Source organism: Diceros bicornis, chromosome 28 (assembly GCF_020826845.1).
Source record: "Diceros bicornis minor isolate mBicDic1 chromosome 28, mDicBic1.mat.cur, whole genome shotgun sequence".
Lineage (NCBI taxonomy): Eukaryota > Metazoa > Chordata > Mammalia > Perissodactyla > Rhinocerotidae > Diceros > Diceros bicornis.
This window is the reverse complement of record NC_080767.1, coordinates 19,176,467-19,201,412: the sequence shown is the minus strand read 5'-3', so window position 1 is coordinate 19,201,412 and position 24,946 is coordinate 19,176,467. Positions and strand designations below refer to the sequence as shown.

Sequence of the window (24,946 nt, the reverse complement as noted above, 5' to 3'; positions counted from 1 at the left end):
GAATATTTTGGGACATCTTGCTGAGTCTACCATACAAGCTTCTGATCCAAGGAGAAATTTGTCTCTGTGAAGTTACACTTTCAAGAGATATAATTTTACATAATATTCAAGAAATTATTCAATGTCTATTGGTTGAATATATAATATAAACATATATGTTATAAATTTATGTAAATATAAAATATAATATCTTTGACTCAGCCAGGATTTTTCAAAAATTCCCAGGAATATAATGAAAACAATTTTTATCTCTCTTTTTCCCTTAAATGCTCACTTTCTCATATGATTGGAAGATAAAGAGTAATACATCAAAGCAAATTCATCACTGGGTAACTGGGTTCATTGCTGCTTGGTTCATGGTTTATGATGATCAATTAATGCTTCGAAACTTTCCTTAACTGTCATCTCTTGTTTTTATAACAATCCCACAAATCATGTTAGAATTAAAATACTAAGTTATGCTTATTCCATCAAAAGTTAAATCTTTGTTTCGAAAACACTAACCAACTGAATCTGTTTTTTCCAACATTTTCCAGTAAAACGTTTTGCAAATCATGGGTTCAAGTCCTTTGAGATGCTATACAAAGCAACTCGTTGTGATGACACCGATCTGTTGAAGAAGTTTTCTGAAGCATTTGAGACTACCCTGGGGAAAATGGTACGTCAGTGGTATTCCTTCGTTGTTTGTCATATTTTAAAGGATGCTGTTGAACTTTTCATAGCCTCTCTGGGTTGCCTGCAACAGAAATTCCTTGTCCTGATGATTTCCTTCTTCTTTGTGATCCAGACTTGCTCCCAATATTTAGAATTATGATTCAGTTTTGCACTTCTGGAGTGAATTATAAGTAAATCTGTATTAAAACATTCTGAATTGTTTAAAACACTCTGAGGCAGAAAGTCAGAGAAGCTTAGGGTCCATGTGGTTTGAGAATGTCTGCTTTGTTATTTAACGTATGACAAAAATGCCATTGTAGACTATTTCTTTTATGATGAGGAGATAATTGAACATTTAAAAAATTTTCTTTTTCATGCATTTTTATTTGGGACCCGTTCAGTGATTACAGGAAGGCAAAGCAATGTATTTAACTCTGTTGAGCATCTTGAAGGCGGGCAACATGTCATATACATATTTATATCCCTAACAGAGTAGGTAGCTTAGATTTTGGATAGATTCCAAAAGTATATTTAGTAGTAGGAGTAGATGTAGAATGTGAGAGAAAGGAAGAAGTCAAGGAGACAGAGAATACAAGAACACAGATAGGGGAGTGGGTACACATGGTGGTGGAAGCAGGTGAAAAAAGGATCCTTTCTGACTGCTTTATCAGTGAAAAAAGATGCAGAATGATCAGCCTAGAGTTAGGATGGGGAGGAGTTGTTGGAGGTTTGAGAAAGAGACGATGGTGTAAAATAATTTTCTAGGAGAGCATAAATGAATATTCTAGAAGAATGTAGTAGGATCGGCAATAAGCAGGGTTGTTTTTGCTCTCCAGCTATGATTGACCATGTGGGTGCAAGTGTGGAGAAAGCAGAGCAATTAATTTAACTAGGGTTAAGGGTTCTCCAGACAAATAAATTGAGGAGGGCGCATGCAAGGGAGTAATTCATGGTGATGGACCATGGAATCTAAGATGGGTAAGTGAGGAAGTGAAGACAGCAGGCACTGAGGGACAGTGAAGAGGTGGTAGGGTCGATGGATTATAAGTTCTCATGAAGTCAAAGAATTGTTGGACTCCTGGGAGGAGGAGAGGGTGCGGTTACTGGTAATGATGAGGTCTGAGGGTATGACCATGAGAGTAAGTGACCAAGTAAGACTGGAAGACAAGAGGAGAAGAGGAAGCCAAGGTGATGGAAGGATTAGCTAGGTGGATACAGAAATCCCCAGGAATTGTAACAGAGACAGTAGCTAAATGTTTTTGGAATGAGGGGTGACTCAAAGTGGGGAAAGGCCGCAGATGGGCCACGAGGACGGACAATGAGTGGTATAGTTGATGGCAGGAGCTTCGAAACTGTGAGGCTTTAAGGAGGGGCAAGGGAACGTGACCTGGAAACAGCAATGAAGAGTGAGGAAGACACTTCGTCACCTCCACACCCACCACTTGAGAAAACTGGAAAGTCAGGTTTCATTGAGAGTAAAGGTGGAGGGGACATAAAGAGAGGAGGTAAAAAAAATAATAGATTTGCTGATTACTGACTGTGAGCTTCAGAGAGCATAGAGGAAGGTTTTGAGGACGTGGAGAGGGGTGGGAGATAGAGTCAGAGAAAAGGGATCTAAAGAGCCCCATGGGGTGAAAGTTCAGAGACAAGAGATTTCCCAGGAGTCCTGGGCTTTTGGTGGTAAGTAACATAAACAGAGAGAGGAGGCAACGCACTAATCCTGGTCGTCCACAGGCAGTTGGAGGTGGTAGGGGAGGGATTGGAGGAGGGTCAGGAGCCTTTTCAAGAACAGGCAGAGCACTAGGGCCCTCCCCTCCCTCCTGCTGATGGAGATGTGAAGGCCAGGGGAGCCAAGGGTTTATCTAAAGCACACAGAGATGTGAATTACATTTTGTCCTCTTCATTTTTTATTTGCAGGTCCCCTCATTTTGTAGTGATGCTGACGACATCGACTGCAGACTGGAGGACCTGACCAAAAAATATTGCCTCGAATATAATTATGATTATGAAAATGGCTTTGCAATTGGTAATTAAATTCTTTAGTGTCAGTAGTTTGCAAGACTGATCTGCAAAATAAGAAAATAATTCCAGAGGAGTGGGGAAAACTAGGAAAATGAACTTTTATTAATTTATTCATCAAGTATTTTAGGATGACTGGATAATTTGATACTGTGCTTAATAATCTTTATGGATATATTAAATTTGGGGTGTCAAATAAGCTATTTCAAAATATTAGCTGAAACTCTTCAGAATGATAAAAACTAGGAAAATGAAATCACTAAAACTAAATCAAAAATAATTATGATTGTAAAATTCAGATATTGATATGATATCTTAGAAGAGAATAGGAATAGTTGTAAAGTACTAACAGTAATTTTTATATGGCATTCAATTTCGATTGTAATTAAGCCATTAATGTAAAATAGTTACACATGTAAACTATTCAGATTTCTCACCCAGAATATGTTAAGACTCAATCTATTCAAGTCTAATATACCTTCAAGTGGAGTTTTTGTTTTTCTTCATGCAGACTCTGAACATTTTTTCCTGTTTTTTTTAATTGAGACATAATTGACATACAAGTTTTATTACGGTTATTCCAAAGTATGGTATGTCATTTTTTTTCCTGGTATGTCTGAGCATTTAGCTTACTGCCTTAAAATTTCTAGGAGAGTTCAGTTGTGTCTCTTGATTAGCAAAAGCGTCGTCCTTTCCAGTAATTATACTTCTTTTTTTATTTTATTCTTATAGGACTGTCCAGAATTTGCAGAGTAATGTTTAAAAAATAATAGTGATAACAAAATAGTGTCATGGTTAAGCACATGGACTCTACGTCCAACTACTTAGGTCTAAATCCTGGCTTCATCACTTACTAGCTGAGTGGTCTTGAATAAGTTATCAAACCACTCTGTGCCTCAGTTTCCTCACCTATAAAATGGGTATAAAAGAGTACTGAACCCCTAGGGCCATTGTAAGGATTAAATAAGTAAGTACAAGTATAAGTAAAGTGCTTAGAAGGTATTTAAGACAGTTCACGTGACAGCAGACATCCTTTTTGTTTCTGATGCTAATCATATTTGTGATATTTTTAACGGTTTAGTGTTATTAAGAGTGATGCTGACGTTGCTTTAGACTTTTAAATTTTAAAAATATTATTTGCGTGTATATGTTTATTACAAAAATTTGAAAAATGCTAAGAAACAAAGAATGAAGATATCAAGATAATTTGCAATCCCAGAAATAATTCTGTTAATATATTAATGTATATAATCAGATGTATGTGTGTATATATGCTCATACTATTTTGTAACATCAATTTTTAGTTAACCTTATATTGAGGATATTTTTATGTCATTAAATATAATACTTCAATACAATTTTAATGGCCACACATTATTTCATCAATCAATTTGCCATAATTTATGTAAACAGTTTCCCATTGGTAGACTTTGGGAGTTTTCCCATCTTTATTTATGTACAACTTCTCGGTGAACATAATGGACATTAGAGTTTTAGATAGAAGAACTTAAAGTGGCATTTGTAGTGGAGTTGGCAGTGGCACATCTAGAATAACAATGCCTCTCCATCAGCATGACCCAGGTTTCTCCTCCCACATTGTTAAAGTAGGTTGTGAAGCTACACAGATTCACATAAAGAGAGTCAGTTGTCATCATAAGGCTTTGAGATGGGTGATGTTTGTCATTTAATCATGGCAGTTTTCTAGATTCAGACATGGGTATATGGTACAAGTGATCCTAAGAGATAAGCCTTCCTTCTTGAATGTCTTTACAGTAGAGTCACAAGATCAGTGTAATATTTATAACAACACCTAGGCAAGTCATAATTTATGAAAAACAAAGGGCTGATAAATATATTAAAATGGTTTGACCTCATAATAATCATGTAATTCAAATTAAAACTAAAATGAGATGCCATTTTTGACCTGTCAGATTAACAAATTCCAATAAGAATCATAATACCCAAAGTTGGCAAGGGTGTAAGGAAAAAAATCGTACTCGTATATTGTATGCAGAGGAGAAATGGAAGGGCATTTGACAATATATATCTAAAGGATTAAAAATGCTCAGACCCAGAAATTCCACTTTTAAGAATATTTCTTGAGATAAAAATCATGCCAATGTATAAAGATATATCACATTTCATAAATTCTGAGATGCACATTTTTCATTTGGACATCCATGAAATTAAGATGTGTCTTGTCATTGATGCTGTCTTACATTTTATGAAATACTATATATACAAGGATGTTCTAAAATTTTGAAATAACCTAAAAGTCTGAAAATAGAAACCTCATTAGTTTGTGGTATAGTCATAGAAGAGAATATTATTAAACCATTTGACACAGAAACACCATAATATATTGTTGAGAAAATTTGAAAAAAGATTACCAAATAATATATACATAGTATAGTCTTGTTTTTTAAAAGTGTGGTATGTTCATTTTTCTTCCAGTTATATGTATGTCTGTATGCATAAATGGATATGTGTATGTGTTTATAAATTCATAGAAAAAAATGTTGCCTAAAATGTTATGGTAGTTATGTCTATGTGGTGGGATTATAGGTAATTTTTTATATTTTTCTCTTTGCTCATCTGGGTTTTTTTCCTATAATAGCTACATAATGCACGTGGGAAAATGTTTAAATGAGAAGCAAAAATTTGATCCCCGCTAATTTTAATGGCCAAAAACATAAATTAAGCAAAAAAAAAAAAAAAAAGCTTGCTTAGGCAGACAGGACTCTGTAAATAAAATTTGGTGTTTAAAGCGCATAACTAAGCAACAACAGAGTGCCCTGACCAATATTAATATCATTTACTGAGGTTTAGAATGAGTCAGATACTGAGCTAGGTGGTTTATAGATATTATGTCTCAGTTATTCCACAAACAAACCTATGAGGTTGGAATAATTTTCTCAATTTATAAATGAAGAAACTGAGGTTCAGAGAGATGAAAGTAACTTGACTAAGATTGTACAGCTATACAACATATATTGAGAAGCCACAATCTGAAATCATGCGGTTGATCACAATGATATCAAGGTCATCTAAAGAATTACACACAGCCGTGTTGCTCCAGCATGGTTCCACTATATATATAAACATTTAACTTACATGCTGCCTTCAGAAAATACCCCCACCTCTAAAATATGATTCACATATCTTAATCTTCACAAAAGGAAATCTGCTTATGTGCATTAAGTTTATAGAGCTGATGTTAAAAAAAGAAATAGAACAAACCCTGAAGGGAAAATTGGAGTTGGTTAAAATTCTATACCCACCTCCTATTTACCTCTAAAGCTAAGATAATTAACTCTTAAATCAAAGATAGAATGATTTAAATGCCAATGTGTCTCCATAGAGCTTTTCTTTCTTCTTTTTTTCCACAAAATTTTTATTGATGGAATTCAAAATATAATAATAATTATTGAGTACAATTTTTTGAAATACAGGACTACTAATGAGAAGAATGGAATTCTTTTTGGGGGAGGGAAATAACATGTCACTTAATTGGGTCTTTTTACTTTTGATATAATTCACTGGTAATCTAAATGTAATATGAAGTGCCTAAAAATTACAGTATAAGATTATAGATGAAATGTTGTATGTGGTACATTATGGGCGATTAAGCAGTAGTCAAGGGCAATTTGACTTGTGGCTTAACATTAGAACCTAAATGCTGATAGAGATGTACCTGTAGAATCATTTGTTTCTCTGCCCCAACCGTCCAGGACCAGGTGGTTGGGGCGCAGCTAATAGACTGGATTACTCTTACGATGACTTCTTGGACGCCGTGCAAGAAACTCCCACCGGCAAAGCCAGATCGTCACGGATCAAAAGAAATGCCGCGTTGTCTGACCACAAAATCAAGTTAATTTTTAACATCACAGGTAAGAATAGACTGTCTATTTGAAAAAGTAATAGATACGAAATTCTTGGTTGGAAACCTATGTTCCACGTGTTATCGCTATCAGGAAATGACCCTGGAACTGAAAATTAGGGTGAGCACCATCACCTAAGTCTTGTCATTTTTTGCAGTTTAATATCACAGATGCATTTTATAATTCTCATAGCAACAAGCACCCTGCTTTGTTCTCATCTCGGCATGATGAACTAAGGCATGTTTTTAAAAAGCAAGAATTGACAGGAATTTAATATGCTATAATGAAGAACTCTGCAAAAAAGTGATGTAGATCCAGCATATAAGAGAAGGATTAAAGCAAATTGTATTGTTCTTTAATGTTATCCACGTGCTAGTTGCTCAGTAAGTAGTGGTTAAGTTTGAGTTTATTTTTCCTGTAAGATTTTTAATATGCCATTTCTTTTTGGTAAAAACTAACTACAGATGGCTTCCTGCAACACCATGTGTGTGTGTTATGTTTTATTTTGTCTTGTTTTTATCTCAGCTAGTGTGCCATTACCCGATGAAAGAAATGATACCCTTGAATTGGAAAATCAGCAACGACTCATTAAGACATTGGAAACTATCACAAATCGACTGAAAAGGACTCTCAATAAGGAGCCCATGTATTCCTTTCAGCTTGCGTCTGAAATGCTTGTAGCTGACAGCAATTCCTTGGAAACAGAAAAGGCTTTCCTCTTCTGCAGACCAGGCTCAGTGCTGAGAGGGCGTATGTGTGGTAAGACTTTTCCCTGCAATCAAAAATATTTGGTGCATGTTGGGTCAAATGAGATGGGTAGAGCTGTTTTACAACTATAAAGGGATATTGAAATGAAACATACATTTTGCTATTGTTGTGTGGTTGTTATTATTACTATTTTGTCTCAAGAACCTAAGTAGCCACTATTAGTCAGGACAAGAAAACTGTTTTAGGTGAGGGACTCAAATCATAGTTTTATTTACAGATTTTTAGACCTTACAGCTTTCAGCAGCATCTCCAATGATAATAACTAATACTTTTTGACCACTTCTGTATGCTGGCTGAGCACTTCTTGTGTTTAATCCTGTTTAGCAACTCTGTGAGGTACCATTATTATTAAGCACATTTTACAGATGAGAAAACTGAAGCCAGAGAGGCTAAAACTTTACCCAGTAGGTCTAACCCATTAAGACAGTTAGGCGGTGTCGCTAAGATTCCCACCCAGGGAGCCCACACCAAATTCACATGGCATAAAATTAACCATTTTAAAGGGTACGGTTCAGTTGCATTTAGTACATTCACAAGGTTGTTCAGCCATCACCTCTATCATAGTTCCAAAATATTTTCATTACCCCCAAAGGAGACCTCATACCCATTAAGCAGTCGCTCCCCATTCTCCTTCTCCCCAGCCCCTTAACTTTTAACCCCTATTCTAGACTGGATCAATTCCAGCCTGTTTCCAAATCAGTCATCATTTACAGATAGCAGAATCTCCTCTAGCCAGAATCTGGTCACTCAACTGGACCAAGTGACATGAGTCTTGCGTTAATCTCTCTGTAGGCGTGGGATCTTGTATCCTGGTTGGAAAACCTTCCTCAACAGTTCTTATTGCTATTCCCTGAGCTCAGTTGGCTTTTTCACAGTGTGATGAATTCAGCCCTCAAAGGCACATTAAGATTGTCATTCTGAGCCTGCTCCGGTTTCCTCCCCGCCTTGTGAGTGAAAATCAGGAATCGCTTGACCGGCGTTCCGCATTTCTCAGTGTGGTCTTCAGACTAGCTGTGTCAGCGTCCCCTGAGGTATTTGTTAAAATGCATCTTGACTCAGGCCCCATCCCAGAGCTAATGCATCTGACACTTTGGGGGCAGGGCCTTGGAATCTGCACTTTTAGTAAGTTCCCAGGTAATTCCTACACACTTGAACATCTCAGAATCACCTAGGTACTAATTTCAAGTGTACCCTCTATAAGAATACTATCTTTGCTAGCAGCCTTTTCAGTGGGTTTAACGTTCTGCTTTGGTCTCAGAATTTCTGAGCCACTCCAAGCCTGCCAAATAGTAGACCAAACCTCCAAGGAAGGAAGGTCCTAAAATTGGCCTGTTTCCCCAGGGCCCTTGGTTCTGAGGATGCCTGTGGGCAGTAGTTCCTACAAGCAGAGACAGGGGCCTACTTAACTCACCTATTTTAGGCTCACCACCTCTGCCTGTTTTTGTTTCTATAAATGATGTTGGAATCGACAAAGCAGTCAGTTTCATAAGGGGGACCATTCAGAGGAACAGCTAAGAAACCATTTTTATCTCAAAGCCTTAAATTAACCTAAACATTCATTGTTTTATCCTTTTCTTCCAGCAGCCTTTTCTTGGCTAGCTGTGTGTTTCCCAGGATGATCTGGTTTATTATAGCTTTAACTCACACTTTAAAGCCCCCATTATATAAGCCCTAAGTTTGGTCAACAAGAATTTGCATTTTTTCAAAAAAAAAAAAAAATCCACTACTGTTGGTTTCTAGGAATGCATTTCTGGAAGCTTTGTCTTGTGAGTAAATTTCTGGCAGTGAAATTTAACCCATAAACCATAGTTGCTTTTTCTGGAAGCATGCTTCATCACTTTCATGCTTTAGGAAAAGAGAACCAGAGTGTGTTCCATTGCTTCCATTGGAAGTTTACTGTATTCAGTGTTTCCTGTTTGTTTTCTCATCAGTCAACTGCCCCTTGGGAACCTATTATTCTCTGGAGCATTCTGTCTGTGAAAGCTGCTTAATGGGAACCTATCAAGATGAAGAAGGGCAACTCGAGTGCAAACTCTGTCCACCTGGGACTTCCACGGAGTATCTCCATTCAAGAAGCAGCTCTGAGTGTAAAGGTAGACAGCTCGTGCACAGTTTGCCCAGAAGCAGCCTGAATCTTGTTTCCACTTATGAAATCTAAGTGGCAAATAGGATGAAATGAGAGCATTACCGAAAGCTATGTTGTTAATTTATTTTTTCTTTTTTTTTTTTTTTTTTTTTTTTTTTTTGGTGAGGAGATCAGCCCTGAGCTAACATCCGCCAATCCTCCTCTTTTTTTGCTGAGGAAGATGGCCCTGGGCTAACATCTGTGCCTATCTTCCTCCACTTTATATGGGACGCCGCCACAGCATGGCTTACCAAGCAGTGCGTCGGTGCGCACCCGGGATCCGAACCAGCGAACCCCGGGCCGCCACAGCGGAGCGCGCGCACTTAACCGCTTGCGCCACAGGGCCGGCCCCTATTTTTTCTTTCTTTTAATTATAAAACATTACCTGGATATTTCCCCCACTCTAAAGAAGTCCATTACTTTTCCTTACGGAAACATTTCACTGCTCTAAGTCAAACCCCACTGTCAGTAACTCTGATCCACATTCATCGGTTAGCCTGGATTTTTCACTGAATCTCACATCAGTTGGTGGAAAGGACTTTCATGACTCTTAGCAATCATTAGATTGGTGTTACTATTCTTTTTCTTAGGATAATATTTGATATGATGAGATCAACTCACATTTACTTGAAAACGGTTAGCTGTAGGCACATAGGCACGTGTTCTTGCTACTAAAATATTCACTGGTTTCAAAATATTTTTATTGTTATTCTCAATGAGTGTTCCTGATGGAAACATTTTCTTTCATAATTAAAGTTAGGGAAAGACACACCTAAAAGAAGGGATTTCAAAATTGTGCCTTCTTGCCGTTGCTGCAGATGCAGATGTGGATGTTTAACGGCACAAAAAAAACCCGAGAGCAGTTCTGGGTGATTGGAAGTGCATTAAAAAATGTTAGCAATGCTGAAAATGAGAGTCATTTGGAGGTCGAGGGCAGAAGGAAAGGATGGTGCACTGGGAGCCAGGGAATCTGGTCCTAGTCCTGCTCTGCTACAAAACCATTACTATGAATTTTAGAAAGTTGCTTAACCTCTCTGGGCCTTATGCTAAGAGTACCTTTACTTTCTACTCCACCAGCCCTCAAATAAAAGGGTGTCTATAGGTAGGAGGAGGTAGGAGGGCCCGTTATTTAGAGCGACAAAGGTGCCAGTGTAGTTATGAGGATTGAGCCCAATTTGAGGTTTTGTTTCAGTCACTCAAGAGAACAGTGTACAAGATAAGAACTAGAACAAGAACAAGCTCCCCGTGTACCGCCTTTCTGAGATGCATATTTCTAACTTCGCTCAAGAACTATTTATTGATACTTCCGATGTGTCAAACACTATGCTTCGTAATAACAGAAGTAACTGGAAATGAGTCTAAAACTTATTAATATACAGAAGCATGGGGAAGTCTAAAATATAATGTATGTTCTTGGAGTTCTTCATGTCCTTCCTTCTGCCCTAAATAAATTAAAATGCAGAAACTCTATCCTACACGATGCTCATTTTGCACAGCTAATGTCATCGGTATTAACTGTATTACATTTTTTGTTTCAGCTCAGTGTAAACAAGGCACCTACTCATCAAATGGGCTTGAAACCTGTGAATCGTGTCCACTGGGCAGTTATCAGCCCGCATTTGGTTCCCGGAGCTGCCTCTTCTGTCCAGAAAACACTTCAACTGTGAAGAGAGGAGCCGTGGACATTGCTGCTTGTGGAGGTTACCAAAGCCTTAGACTCTGATATTTCTCCAAACCTACTAGGTTCTGTGTGTGGAGGAGTGGAATATTTTCAGCAAAACCATATGTCTACTGTATGCAAAGAATGTAAATAACTGTCTCTTTATGGAGAGCGCCCTTTTATTCAGCCAGTCAATACTGAAGTATAAACACCCGCAATATAAACACTGTGCTACTGCTGTTTGGAGCACAAAAGAAGTACAAGACTTGGTCCCAGGTCCCAACATTAATAAACATGTGGCTTCATGATATGGTAGAAATACATCTCAACTGGAAACTTAGTTTCCTCATTTGTAAAATGAGATCCTGTCTAATGTTCCTTGAAACTCTAAAAATACAGTCAATGAATTATGACATTTCGTTCCCTACAATTTGAAGATTTGCATGAGTGGTTATCCTCTCTGGCTGCACATTAGAATCATCTTCACATTTACATCAGTATTTTTAAAAAACTGACGCCCAATATCCACCCACAGACATTTTGATTCAACTTGTCTGGGCCTTGGTTTTCTTCTTAAGTTCCCCCAGGTGATTCTAAAGTGACAGGAAGAGTTGAGAACCACTAATTTTGGTTCTCAGATGTCAGCATGGAGGGCTTGTTCAAACACAGAGTTTTCGATTCAGCAGTTCTGGTGTGGGGCCTGAGAATTTCCATTTCTAACTAAGTGGCTCTCAAGTGATGCTGATTCTACTGGTCCAGGGACCACATGTTGAGAACCACTGGTTTAAATAGAAATAATAAGATTAGAGTTGCAATTTTCAAATATTTCTAACATCCTTACCAAGTACAGTTTTCCAGCTCTGTAAAAACTGGCAGATGTAAATAAAAATAAAAGGTGAAAACTCAGAATGACAGTGAAACTAGGAATAACAGTCAAGGTCAGTCTGCTGCCCAAAACTCCAAAAAATTGCCACTACTTTGCAAAGTCAATGGAACTGGATTAAAAATAAAAGGTTGTTGGCCTACCTCTGCTACATCACTGGGAACAGAACAAGCATGGCTGGCTGAAAGATAACTTTTTAAAAAATTGCGTATCCTCCTCATTCTCTACATCCTTATGTAAAAATCTAAGGCAATCTGAAAATTAAAAAGCTGTTACCTTATTGAATAAGTGATGTTTTTAAGAAGCCAATCTGCTAGTTCTCCATTTCTCTCAAGCTATACACACACACACACACACACACACACACACACACACACACCCCTCCCACATCCATTGCACCCCAGTCATAGATACATCTGCATCCAGTTAGAGACAGATTCCTAGAAAACAGCTGTGTAGGACATTTTTGTATGGTGTGGGGAGGGGAGTGTCCAGCATTGCATCTTGGGAAATGTAATCCTCTTAAGTTAAGTGCTACAGGGAGAAAACATACTATGAATTACAGGTTTTTATATACCATCTGTTGAAATGATCTCAGTCTAGTAGGATCACAGTAGATGAAAGTCTTTTAGACCTAAGGAATTGGGCAAGTAGTGTTCATCAACCTAGTGTTTCACTGAACAGTTGAGAAGAGAATTGGACCTAATTGAAACTCATAAACCATGTCTGTTGTATAACACCAGCTTTCAATTTTTTTAATTAAAAATCAAACAAGGCTTCACATTATGGTTGAAATAGATCTACTAGAGATTCTTTTATTTTGTCAATATGCAAACTAATTTTGGAAGAAAGTCTGCAGTGAAAAATTCTGTCGCTCTCTCTTTTTTTCTTTCTCCCTCCAACCACAAAAGCAACTAGGATTTTTACAGTGAGACAAATTCATATTTTACAGTTTTTTTCCTTTAGCTTTCCAAATAAGCCTTGAGGTTTGTCTAATATTAAGTTATTGCAATTAAGCAATTACAATTCCCAGAAAGTCTCTAAACGTCTGGTAACTGCCCTGTTTCTCCTAATATTCATAGCACAATTTTAACCACATTCTGCTTGTCATGAATGAAAATTGGGAATAACAAAACTCAACACTCTTTCCTGTGGTGCTGGATAAATACCATTTTACTTTAAATATAAATGTGTCTGAGTTCTTAAACGGTCCCTTATATATTCTTTTCTTAGTTTTAAAAATTTTTCTTTCTTATTTTCTTTTTCATTTTTTGATATTGATTTATTTTTATGAGCATGTTGTACAGTTTACCTTATTTTTTGCTACAGTATCACTTTTTGCATTCTTTAGCATGTTGAACTTAAAATATCATTAATCAATACAGCAATTATATTTAAGTATAATACTATATTAAAGTTATATTATATGCTTTATACATTTCATCTTTTCTCACTACTTAGGATATTAAATATTCTTAGGTCTGTGGTTACAAACTCAAGAGTCTGAAATTTTTCATTTTTTTAAAATGATTTTTATCTGGTAGCTAAGTCCCACAATGATTTTTTTTTTTTTTTTGGTGAGGAAAATCAGCCTTGAGCTAACATCTGATGCCAATCCTCCTCTTTTTTCTGGGGAAGATTGGCCCTGAGCTAACATTGTGCCCATCTTCCTCCACTTTATATGGGACACCACCACAGCATGGCTCGACAAGCAGTGCGTCGGTGCGCGCCCGGGATCCGAACCGGCGAACCCCAGGCTGCCGCAGCGGAGCGCGCGCACTTAGCTGCTGAGCCACCAGGCCGGCCCCAACAATGATTTTTTGATGAGTGTTGTTTACATGTGGTCCCATAGGAGAAGGAAAGATGATTTTTGGGCGAGGATGACAACATTTCTTACCCTGACCGTCTAGGATCAAGCTAAAAGGAGGCTCAGGATGAGAGTCTTCGACCTCTGACTTTGTCCCGGGAAACCCATTTAAAAGGCAAAATACACTTGGTCCCAGGGCCCTATGTGTTGTCCTTTACACCTTCAGGGAACAGACATGTGGGATTATGTTTTTCCCTGGTCATTTCAATGCACTATTTTTAATTCTATTTTAATATCACTTTTGACATAGATTTTTTCTTTCTGTCCTTCTGTCTGCAATAGAAGAGGTTAGAAAGATTTTGTTCCATTTTTCTTGACTCAGAAACCACAGTTTCTTTGGCCAAGATTCAAAATGAAACTTCCTCCTCTCTTTTCTTATGAAATTAGTCCATTAGGAATTGCATATGTATTTGTGTGTGTGTGTGTTTAATACTGTACTATGTACTAGATAGTGTTATTATTACATGTATATGTTTATATGTACATATGCTATATATATATGTGCATATGTGTGTATATATATATTTATTGCATATGTATATTTACTGTATATATAAATAATATATTAAATGTTGATTGTCCACTCCTGGAAAGCATATTTTTGATGACAACTGTCTGCCCTTGGACTGTAATTTGAACTGATTTTCACGTGAAAATTTCTTTTACACTTTCTATGCCAAAAAGCAAAGTATAGACATAACAACATGTTTGCTATTTTGAGAAACCGGCTTTCTGATTTTTAATCTTAAGATTTTATTATTATATCTTAGTATAATTTTTGACATTCTTTCAGTTTTTAGGGGCACAGTCATTTTTTTCTTTTTGAGGGTAAGATTGTGCTGAAAAAGATTATATGTAAAAAACAGTTTAATTCATTCTAGCATCTTGGGTTTCACTGACAGAATTTATACTTTTGAAGTATCATATATACTCATAGATATTCTCTCAAACAGAAGTTTTATACCTTTACCAGTAGGAGATTTATGCTTTCAATTAACTACTTTAATTAGCTGTTTGGAAGGTATCTTTTCCAAATAGGCAATCATCTTTTGGAAACTTAAGATTCAGAAAACCAAGTTTGAAAGCAACAAGTTTATAATATATTTGTGCAAAACCCTCTCTAGAAATCTGAGATCTAGCAACAAAGAATAGATTAATTTATTTTTGGTGAAACAAAGATACTTATTGTTTAAAACTTTCCATGAATATAACAAATGTAGCCACCGAAATATTTTTTTCTAAATAAGCATTAGTATCCATGATACCTCCTGCCATCTCTTGATTGGACTCTTGACTTTTTGTCAGTTGGGTGTGTAAAACAGCTCTTTGCAAAAGATTTGGCTGGCTGTTTCTGCTTAAGAACTGTGATATAAACATTTTGAGATGACCACAGATGCTTTATTGTTTGTTTAATGTTTGTTGTCATACCAGTAAAAAAGGTGCCATTACTTGGAGTATCCTGCTCCCTTGAGCCTCAAGTGCATCTCTAAATTTTTCAACCATGTTGCTAATTATTTCTGCTTTACTAATTGTTGTTATCAAGAATCCAAAACCTGGGGCCGGCTCGGTGGCATAGCGGTTAAGTGCGCATGCTCCTCTGCAGTGGCCTGAGGTTCAGATCCAGGGCGCGCACTGAGGCACTGTTTGTCAGGCCATGCTGTGGCAGCGTCTCATATAAAGTGGAGGAAGATGGGCACGGGTGTTAGCCCAGGGCCAGTCTTCCTCAGTAAAACAAGGAGGATTGATGACAGATGTTAGCTCAGGGCTAATCTTCCTCACACACACAAAAAAAAGAATCCAAAACCTAAATAAGTATGCTGATATCCTGAATAACTACTTCCTTATGTGCTATCTTCTATACTTAAATTTATGCAGACAAGTCTTAATAGTTTTATTCGTTTTCTCAATTTATCATAGTTTTAGGGCTTACACAAATGACACCAGTTCACACAAGGAAAGAACACATTCACCTGAAGTCATCTTTGGGTCACAATCTAAAACCTCAACTCAAGGATTTAGTTATGGGCAGTCTACCCCACTGTCCCTCTGCCAAATGCAACCAAAATTTATTGAAGAAAATCCTGGCATATGGTTATATTTGAAGCTATTTTCTTATTTGGTTAATGTTCCAGCAATTATTGAGAGAACTTCAGATTAGGTTAAATGACAATATTCAGCTGGATGTTGTTTACAAAAATCATGTCTAACACAAAATGACATTAAAAGGTTTAAAAGTAAAAAGACCCTACCCTCCAAGAAGTAATAGACAACTATCAGGAGAAATAAAAATTTCTGATAAACATGAAAAAAAGCAACTTCATGTATCATTAAAATGCAAATTAAAATAACAGGGCAATTCCATTTTCACCTTCAAATTGAAAAAAATTTAAATAATCATTGTCATTCCTGATGAGTATGCATTAAGAAGAGCAGTTTCATACACTGCTGATGAGACTGTAAATTGGAACTACTTTTATTTTTTTAATAATTTGGCATTATGTATTAATGGCTTTAAACTTTTCATATTTTTAGATCTAACTATTCAACTACTCAAATTCAGCTGTTATCCCAAGGAAATAATTGGAGCTAATATACAAAGGTTTATGTAGAAAATTTCATGTCAGCATTATTTATAATAACAAATAAATAGAAACGACCTAAATTCCAGTACTGGAGGAAATGTTAAATGATTATGATCTGTCAATGGGATGTCATATATTTTATTTATTAAAAACCATGTTGAGGGGCCGGCCCAGTGGTGCAGCGGTTAAGTGCACGCGCTCCACTTTGGCAGCCCGGGGTTCGCAGGTTTGGATCCCAGGCGTACACAGACGCACCACTTGTCAAGCCATGCTGTGGCAGAGTCCCATATAAAATAGAGGAAGATGGGCATGGACGTTAGCCCAGGGCCAACCTTCCTCAGCAAAAAGAGGAGGATTGGCATCGGATGTTAGCTCAGGGCTGATCTTCCTCACAAAACAAAAAAACAAAACAAAAAACTGTGTTGGGGACCGGCCCTGTGGCGCAGTGGTTAAGTTTGGCACAATCCACTTCTGCAGCCTGGGTTCAGATCCCGAGCGTGGATCTACACCACTCATCAGCCATGCTGTGGCAGCAACCCACATCCAAAATGGATGAATATTGGAACAGATGTTAGCTCAGGGTGAATCTTCCTCAGCAAAAAAAAAAAAAAAAAAAAAATCTTATTTAACTATTTGGGGTGATTTGGGAAATGCTTATGATACAATGTTAAGTGGAAAAATCAGAATACAATATTATGTGGCCAATTCTCATTTTTATTGATTTAACGTGTGTTGTTAAAGACAGGGAGCATTTATCTGCATGATAAAATGGTATGGGTATTAAATATGTGCAAGAGAATATATTAGCAATTCAGTGGCTTCCTTACAACCAAAGGTTAATGCACTTCTTTTAAATGTAGAGTATGTTGCTTCACATGCACAAATTATTTGTTTTTACTTTTGCAGTACCTTGTCCAGTGGGAGAATTCTCTCGTTCTGGGTTAATGCCCTGTTATCCATGTCCTCAAGACTACTACCAACCCAATCCAGGGAAATCCTTCTGCTTATCTTGTCCGTTTTATGGAACTACAACCATCACTGGCGCCAGATCCATCACAGATTGCTCCAGTAAGATGATACACTTCATTTCTTACATAATCCCGTGTTGGAGACTTTTGCTTAATCTTCATGGTAGTTTCAATTCTGAATATTACTATTTTCGGTGGATTTGGGTGTCTGGACTTGGTAAATTGTACTTTTGAGGCCTTTTGATGACAGTGACTCAAAGATGCTTCTTTTGAGAACGTCGAATGTGATAACTTCCAATTTTCTTTCTGCGACTCTGCAATATAATGACATATCCCATCCATCTCTAGGCTTTCTTTTTTAATATTACTAAAACAAAATATATATGACTTTACCCACTCTGAGAACCAGAATCTTGACCATAGTATTTAGAGAGAGTGCACTTATTGGCAATATCTACTACACGCTAATATGTTTTTCTAATGTTTTCCTGTTAATTTTATTAGGTTTTAGTTCAACTTTCTCAGCAGCAGAGGAAAGTATAGTGCCCCTTGCTTCTCCTGGGCATATCAAAAAGAAGTATGAAGTCAGCAGTCAGGCAAGTTCATTTTCTAAGTATAAAATTTTCTCTAGTGGAATGTTTGGAAAACAGTTTGTCATTATGCATGTCACACAGAGGAAAACTACAGAGCAGTTAAGTAATGAAGACTCATGAATATTATCAATGAATAATTATATTTACTTATGATAGGAACTTTCAAAAAATTCACCATTAGAAGTTCTAAGTACCCAAAATGGGAATTTTTCCCAGCAATGTCTGGCATAGAAAATGTGTAGATGGGGGGAGTCTTTTGATTCACTAATAATTAACACTTACCGCAAGCATAGCCTATCATTTGAGTAAGGGCATTTGGTTTAGCCAAAGGCCTTTTCTTATTGGCAAGAAGAGTTACTCAACTTTCATGAAAATTATTTAAATTTTTTTTCCAGCAAAAAAAAAAAATCATTTATTGGAATAAGGTATGGGTTTAAAAAATTTAAGAGGGGCCGGCCCGGTGGCATAGCGGTTAAGTTCGCACACTCTGCTCTGGCGGCCTGGGGTTTGCCAGTTCGGATTCTGGGCGTGGACCTATGCACCACTCGTCAAGGCATGCTGAGGCGGCATCCCACATACAGCAACTAGAAGGATGTACAACTATGACATACAACTATCTACTGGGGCTTCGGGGAGAAAAAAGGGAAAAAGGAGGAAGATTGGCAACAGATGTTAGCTCAGGGCCAATCTTCCTCAAAAAAAAAAGACAGACAGGGCTCCTGTCCCATGCAGCTTAAAAAAAAACAATTAAGAATCATAACTCATGAACATAACTAAATTAATTGTTTTCCATTTATTTTTATTAAAGACTAGTTAAGTCCAATTATTTTAGTAGATTTAGCCATTACTCTGAATTCACTTTGCCCAATGTCATGATAAATTCCTTGACTTGAAGTATTTTTAAGGAGGACAATGAGGTTATATTTCTTATTTCAACTTCCCACAGCCTCGTCCAAAGATACTAACTTGCAAGGGCTTCCTAAATCATATTTGAAGCTAAGCCTAGAGGACACAGAAATTTGTAAGAACCTCTAGATCAGTGACTACCAACCCTGGAGACATATTAGAATCCGCTGGCCAACTTTAAAAAATAATGATGCACAGATCCCACTCCCCAGAGATTCTGATTTCGCTGGTCTGAATTGGGGCCTTGTCCTTAGTACCCTTTTAAAACACCTCAAATGGAATCTAACGTGCAGCCAGCATTTAGAAACACAGCTTGGGTTTACCAGAACATCACTCACAAATAACATGTATCGTTTGTGCCCATATATGGCAGACACCAATGTCACGCAGGCAGCAATCCAGCCAGCTTGAGTAAACTCAAGGAAACAGTGACCAGCTGCCTAATATTGCAGACCTTCTAACTCCCTGGTCAAGACTGCTTTGAAATGAATAGTGTTTTGTCTCTGATAGATTTCTTTTCTGCCACTGGTAGGTTTTCCATGAATGTTTCTTAAACCCCTGCCACAATAGTGGAACCTGCCAACAACTTGGGCGTGGTTACGTCTGTCTCTGTCCATCTGGATATACAGGTAACATAGAGGAATGCAAATTTTAATGGATTTTTCATATGAAATCATTGTGACTTGTGGTATCAAACTTCGGAATAAACCCTGTAAGATACATTAGACTGTATAAAAAGCACAAAAATTTGGTTGAACAAGATAAACAGAAAACAATATACATGTCTTACGCATGACTGTTTTCTTTGGGCACTTTGGAAGAAAAATAAAGAATCATTTTCTCTGTGAAAAAGTCACATCATAACACAATTTAACTTGGAATATGGTTCTGGAGGCCATGTCCAGGGTTTCATTATAACACAAATTAAATGCATGGCACTCAACATAGAACAGATTGTCTAGCATAAACGTTTTTAAACAAGCACCAGGTTCTCTCATTTGCTTCACACTAGTGGAATAGCTATGTGAATAGCTATGATTTGTTGCTTTGTTTTCTGGAAGCTATGCATAGAAAAACAATATGGCTTTGGACTTCATTATGTAAGAATTATGTTTTCTTGCAGTGTGGTTTATATTCCAGTTCAATGCAAAAATAAAATTTTTGAGGGGAAATGAACTCTATATTAAAATTGCAATTTATTAAAGATAATTCCCTGTTTTCTTCTAGAAATGCAGTTTTTGCATTTTTTTCAAATTTTGTGCAACCAACATGAAATGTTTTTAATGAGAAAAAATGGTATTTAAATAAAAGAATTCACCACAAAATAAGCAAAAGGAATGTTGGAAAGCAAAATATAGCCCAGGACTATCAAGAATACTGGCATTCTGGGGCTGGCCCCGTGGTGTAGCGGTTAAGTGCACACTCTCCGTTGCTGGAGGCCCGGGTTCGGATCCCGGGTGCGCCCCCATGCACCGCTTGTCAGGCCATGCTCTGGCGGCATCCCATATAAAGTGGAGGCAGATGGGCACAGATGTTAGCCCGGAGCCAGTCTTCCTAAGCAAAAAGAGGAGGATTGGCGTGGATGTTAGCTCAGGGCTGATCTTCCTCACAAAGAAAAAAAAAAGAATACTGGCATTCTACTTATTCCAGCTTGCTCGTGTGTGTGTGTGTGTGTCTGTGTATGTGTTTCAATTTTTATAAAAATATTTGTCCTGACATTTCATAAGAAATAATGGATCTTGTCCTAGAATTTTATAAATGAGTGGTGGTTGAGAAAGAGCGTAATATAGGACAGTGGTTCTCAGATTTTGATGTGCATCAGAATTATCTGGAGGGCTTCTTAAAACACAGATTACTGGACCACAACCCCAGAATATCTGATTCTGTAGGTCTAGGGAAGGTCTGAAATGTGCACTTCTGTCACATTCCCAGGTGATTGCTGATTCTATTGGTCCAGGAGCCACACTTTGAGATCCCTTGGTGTAGAGGAAGAATGTGGGTATCTGGCAGAGCTAGTCCATACATAGCCCGTGTGCACCCGGTGGAAAGGTGCAGCCCCACTCCAGGACACCTGGCGTATGAGCTGAGATCTGGCAGGATTTAGCCCCACCCCCACCCCTCAGCCAAGGGGCCTTGGGAACAAGTATATATAACTTTGTATTTGTCACTTTGAAATTAAACTAATTTCTGGCTCCATTCTATGCTTCCAGGTCCCCATCTCCTACCCCTACTTCTAACTTGGAATCTTTTGCTATCTTTTATGTATCCTTATAAGGATATCTTAAATCAGTTTAGAAAGAGGCAGTACCTTCTTTAAATATGCAACTAGATGGTAGCACTTAATGAATATTGCCGTTTCCTTCACCACCACCATACCCTATAAATTCAGATTACTAGGATAATTACCTTTAAATGATCACGCTTCTGTTTCTGTGAATCCCTCTCTTTGATTGACCTTCAGTGTTTGGTCTGCATTTTAGGCTTAAAGTGTGAAATAGACATTGATGAATGCAGCTCGCTGCCATGCCTCAACAATGGAATTTGTAGAGACAGAGTTGGGGAGTTCGTCTGTGAATGCCCACCTGGTTACACAGGTAAGGGGAAAATTTTTTGTTTTTATAATATAAACCTTGGAATCATTAAAATTTCATTACTGAAGATCAAAACCACAATGAGATATAATCTCACCCCTATTAGAATGGCTGTTATCAAAAAGACAAGAGACAATAGTACTGGCAAGGACATGGAGAAAAGGGAACCCTGTGCACTGTTAGTGGGGATGTAAACTGGTGCAGCCACTATGGAATACGGTATGGAGCTTCCTCAAACAATTAAAAATAGAACTACCATGATCCAGCAGTGCCACTTCTGGGTATCTATCTGAAGGAAATGAAATCACTATCTCAAAGAGATATCTGCACCCCTGTGTTCACTGCAGCATTATTCACAATAGCCAAAATATGAAAACAACCTAAGTGTACATCAAGGGATGAATGGATAAAGAAAATATGATATATATTGCATATACATACACACACTGGAATATTATTCAGCCATAAAAGAGAAGGAAATCCTGCCATTTGCAACAACATGTATGTAACTTGAGGGCATTATGCTCCATGAGATAAGTCAGATAAAGACATATACTGTATGTTCTCAATTATATGTGGAATCTAAAAAAGCCAAACTCATAAAAACAGAGAGTAGAATGGTGGTTGCCAGGGCCTGGAGGGTGGGGGTATTGGGGATATGTTGTTTAAGGGTACAGATCTGCTACTAGTAGATAGTTCAGTCATATTCAAGGACTCCAGGAATAAACTCAACAAAGGGGTGAACAACTAGCAAACAAATAATACAATAAAATTTTTTAAACAAAATCACACTTATCTTCTTAATTTAAAAAATGGCTAGATGTTCATCATTGTCACTTTCTATTGCACGCTGAAAATGTCAGATTGCTTGCTAACAAATTTTTGCAGTTCATAAAATGGAAGAAAACATTGTATTTCAATATATTTGGCAAAGAGCAAAATTTTTCACAAACATGTTAGTCATGATTTCTAGTTGTTCTGTTCTTATACCCCCAACTTGCTTGAAAACTGTTAGTCTTATATTCCTTTCAAATATCCTGTGATTCTTTGCAGGTCAACTGTGTGAAGAAAATATAAATGAGTGTAGCTCCAATCCTTGTTTAAATAAAGGAACCTGCGTGGATGGCTTGGCTGGCTATCGCTGCACATGCGTGAAAGGATACATAGGTGAGATATTTCCATTCTTCCTACATTTTCTTAAAGTTCTGTAAAGCGCTACAGATTATTACATTTACTAACATTATGTATGTTAACATTCCTTTTCTGATTTTATAACTATGCTATGATTATATAAGAGAAAGTCCTTATTTTTTAAGAAATTTACACTGAAGTATTTAGAGGTAAAAGGGCATCAGATCTACAATTTACTGTCCAACAGTCCACAAAAAATAATGTGTGTGTGTGTGTGTGTGGAGAGAGAGCGAGAAACAGAAAGAGACAGAGAAGATAAGAACTTATATACTAAGACAAACATTTGAGAAGGGACTGAAGATATAAATCATGTAAGATCATATTGCAAATGGAGGCAAAATTAATATGGCTAAAAAAAGATATACTTAATTGATAAGGAGGAAATCCAAGAAAGAATATGGCCAGTGAAGAAAAGAGGCAAAGTTGAAGAAACAGGAAAATTTTGAACTAAATTTGCTAGTTTTATTTTGTAACATTATCTCAGTTAGATGTCCATTACTAATCTTAGTTTCAGAAAGAGGTAAGATAAAAAGAGCAGATTATCAAAGGGCGGCCCCATGGCATAGTGGTTAAGTTCAACACGCTCTGCTTTGACAGCCCAGGTTCATGGGTTCGGATCCTGGGCGCGGACCTACACCACTCATCAGCCATGCTGTGGCGGTGACCCGCATACAAAATAGAGGAAGATGGGCACAATTGTTAACTCAGGGCTAATCTTCCTTGAGCACAAAAAGAGCGAGATTGGAAATGGATGTTAGCTCAGGGCAAATCTTCCTCAGCAAAAAAAAAAAAAAAAAAGAGCAGATTATCAAAATGCAGAGTCCTAAAATGACTTACAAAAGCTAGTGCTCACTAAAGAATGGATCTCAAACCAGTTTGATAGACCAGTGGCTCTGCAGCCTCCATTCCAGTCCTTTAGAAGCAGCATCCTCCAGAAGTCAGCAACTGGATCACAGTTTTCCCAAGGGATTAACATTTGGGCTCTTTCTCTTCCTCGTCCATCCCCAGGCCCGCACTGCGAAACAGAAGTCAATGAATGCCAGTCAAGTCCGTGCTTAAATAATGCAGTCTGTGAAGACCAGGTTGGGGGGTTCTTGTGCAAATGCCTGCCTGGATTTTTGGGTACCCGGTGTGAAAAAAACATAGATGAGTGTCTCAGTCAACCATGCAAAAATGGAGCTACCTGTAAAGATGGTGCCAATAGCTTCAGGTAAAAGACTAAGTCTGGTTCTTTCCACTATTTCTATTTTCTTAACTATCCAGTGATCCTGCAGTCTTTGTGGAGTATTATTTTGAGTCCCAAGTCAGTCATTCCTAAATGCTGTCCCAAGAATAGGCTGCAGTAGAATCTCCCCACCATCTAAGATTCTGATTCACTACGTCTAAGGTAGAGTCTGTAATTTTAAAATAGGCAACCTGTATGCTTCAAGTTCCCCAATGATTCTGATGCACAGCCAGGTTTGAGAACCACTGTTCTGTCCTTGGGAAGTCATAAAAGATGAAAGGAAATACAATTACACAGAAGCACTAGACAGAAGTCATATTTTTAAATGTTTTATGTTTTAGCTGAAGTGTTCACAGTAGCTAAAATCAAAAGGAATTGTGCGATCATACTTTCACAGTGCCAATTTACATTCTATGTTCATGGTTTTCAAACATTTTTCTTAGTTTAGTTTGGTTTGGGTCAAAAGAAATCTAACATGACTGTAAACAAAATAATAAAAGCTAAGTTTTTGTGGTTGAAAATAGTAGTGTTTGGTGGGGGAGAAAGACAGTGTTTTCCTGAGGCAGCTCTTCGGATGCCAGTAGAGTATGGTTTGAAAACCAGCATTCTCTGTCATCACTATGAAGTCTGCACTATGCCATCCTCTTCCCCTTGCAGGATCAGTGGCTCCTGCAGCATATAAGACAGTCTGGTCTTGCTTGCAGAATCTTAGGAAACATTATTGTCCTTAATATGCTGTTGGTTCGATAAGTTTACAAAAGTTAAAAGAAAAAAGTCTACCCCAGTTGCAACACTTCCCAGTCCCATTCTAGTTCAGCCCCCTTCCATTACCGTTCCCCAACAAGACTTTTTATCCTCAGTATTGGAAATGAGGTCTTATCAGTGTAGCATCATTTTCCCATGGGCTCTTGACATCTTCTGACATATAGCACCTAACTGTAGGCAATGAGAAATTTCCAGATGAATAACAAGAGTTCCCAGTTCTCCCCAGGGTCCAAAATAATTGATGAATACCAAATTTCTCTAAATCCTA

General features: G+C 37.5%; 1 protein-coding gene across 2 annotated transcripts in view; it reads left to right on the top strand.

The window, feature by feature from the left end:
* Positions 1–24,946, top strand: part of SVEP1 (sushi, von Willebrand factor type A, EGF and pentraxin domain containing 1) — a 179,869-nt gene that overhangs the window by 85,976 nt on the left and 68,947 nt on the right. Inside the window, exons 13-24 of one of the 2 annotated variants that reach the window (XM_058523755.1) lie at positions 537–658; positions 2,572–2,680; positions 6,405–6,563; positions 7,080–7,313; positions 9,254–9,415; positions 10,986–11,147; positions 17,346–17,507; positions 17,912–18,003; positions 19,439–19,535; positions 21,387–21,500; positions 22,551–22,664; positions 23,697–23,898. In XM_058523755.1, the coding sequence (XP_058379738.1) occupies positions 537–658; positions 2,572–2,680; positions 6,405–6,563; positions 7,080–7,313; positions 9,254–9,415; positions 10,986–11,147; positions 17,346–17,507; positions 17,912–18,003; positions 19,439–19,535; positions 21,387–21,500; positions 22,551–22,664; positions 23,697–23,898 (1,729 nt within the window). The remainder of the gene's footprint in view (positions 1–536; positions 659–2,571; positions 2,681–6,404; positions 6,564–7,079; positions 7,314–9,253; positions 9,416–10,985; positions 11,148–17,345; positions 17,508–17,911; positions 18,004–19,438; positions 19,536–21,386; positions 21,501–22,550; positions 22,665–23,696; positions 23,899–24,946) is intronic. The other variant, XM_058523756.1, reaches the window with a different exon arrangement.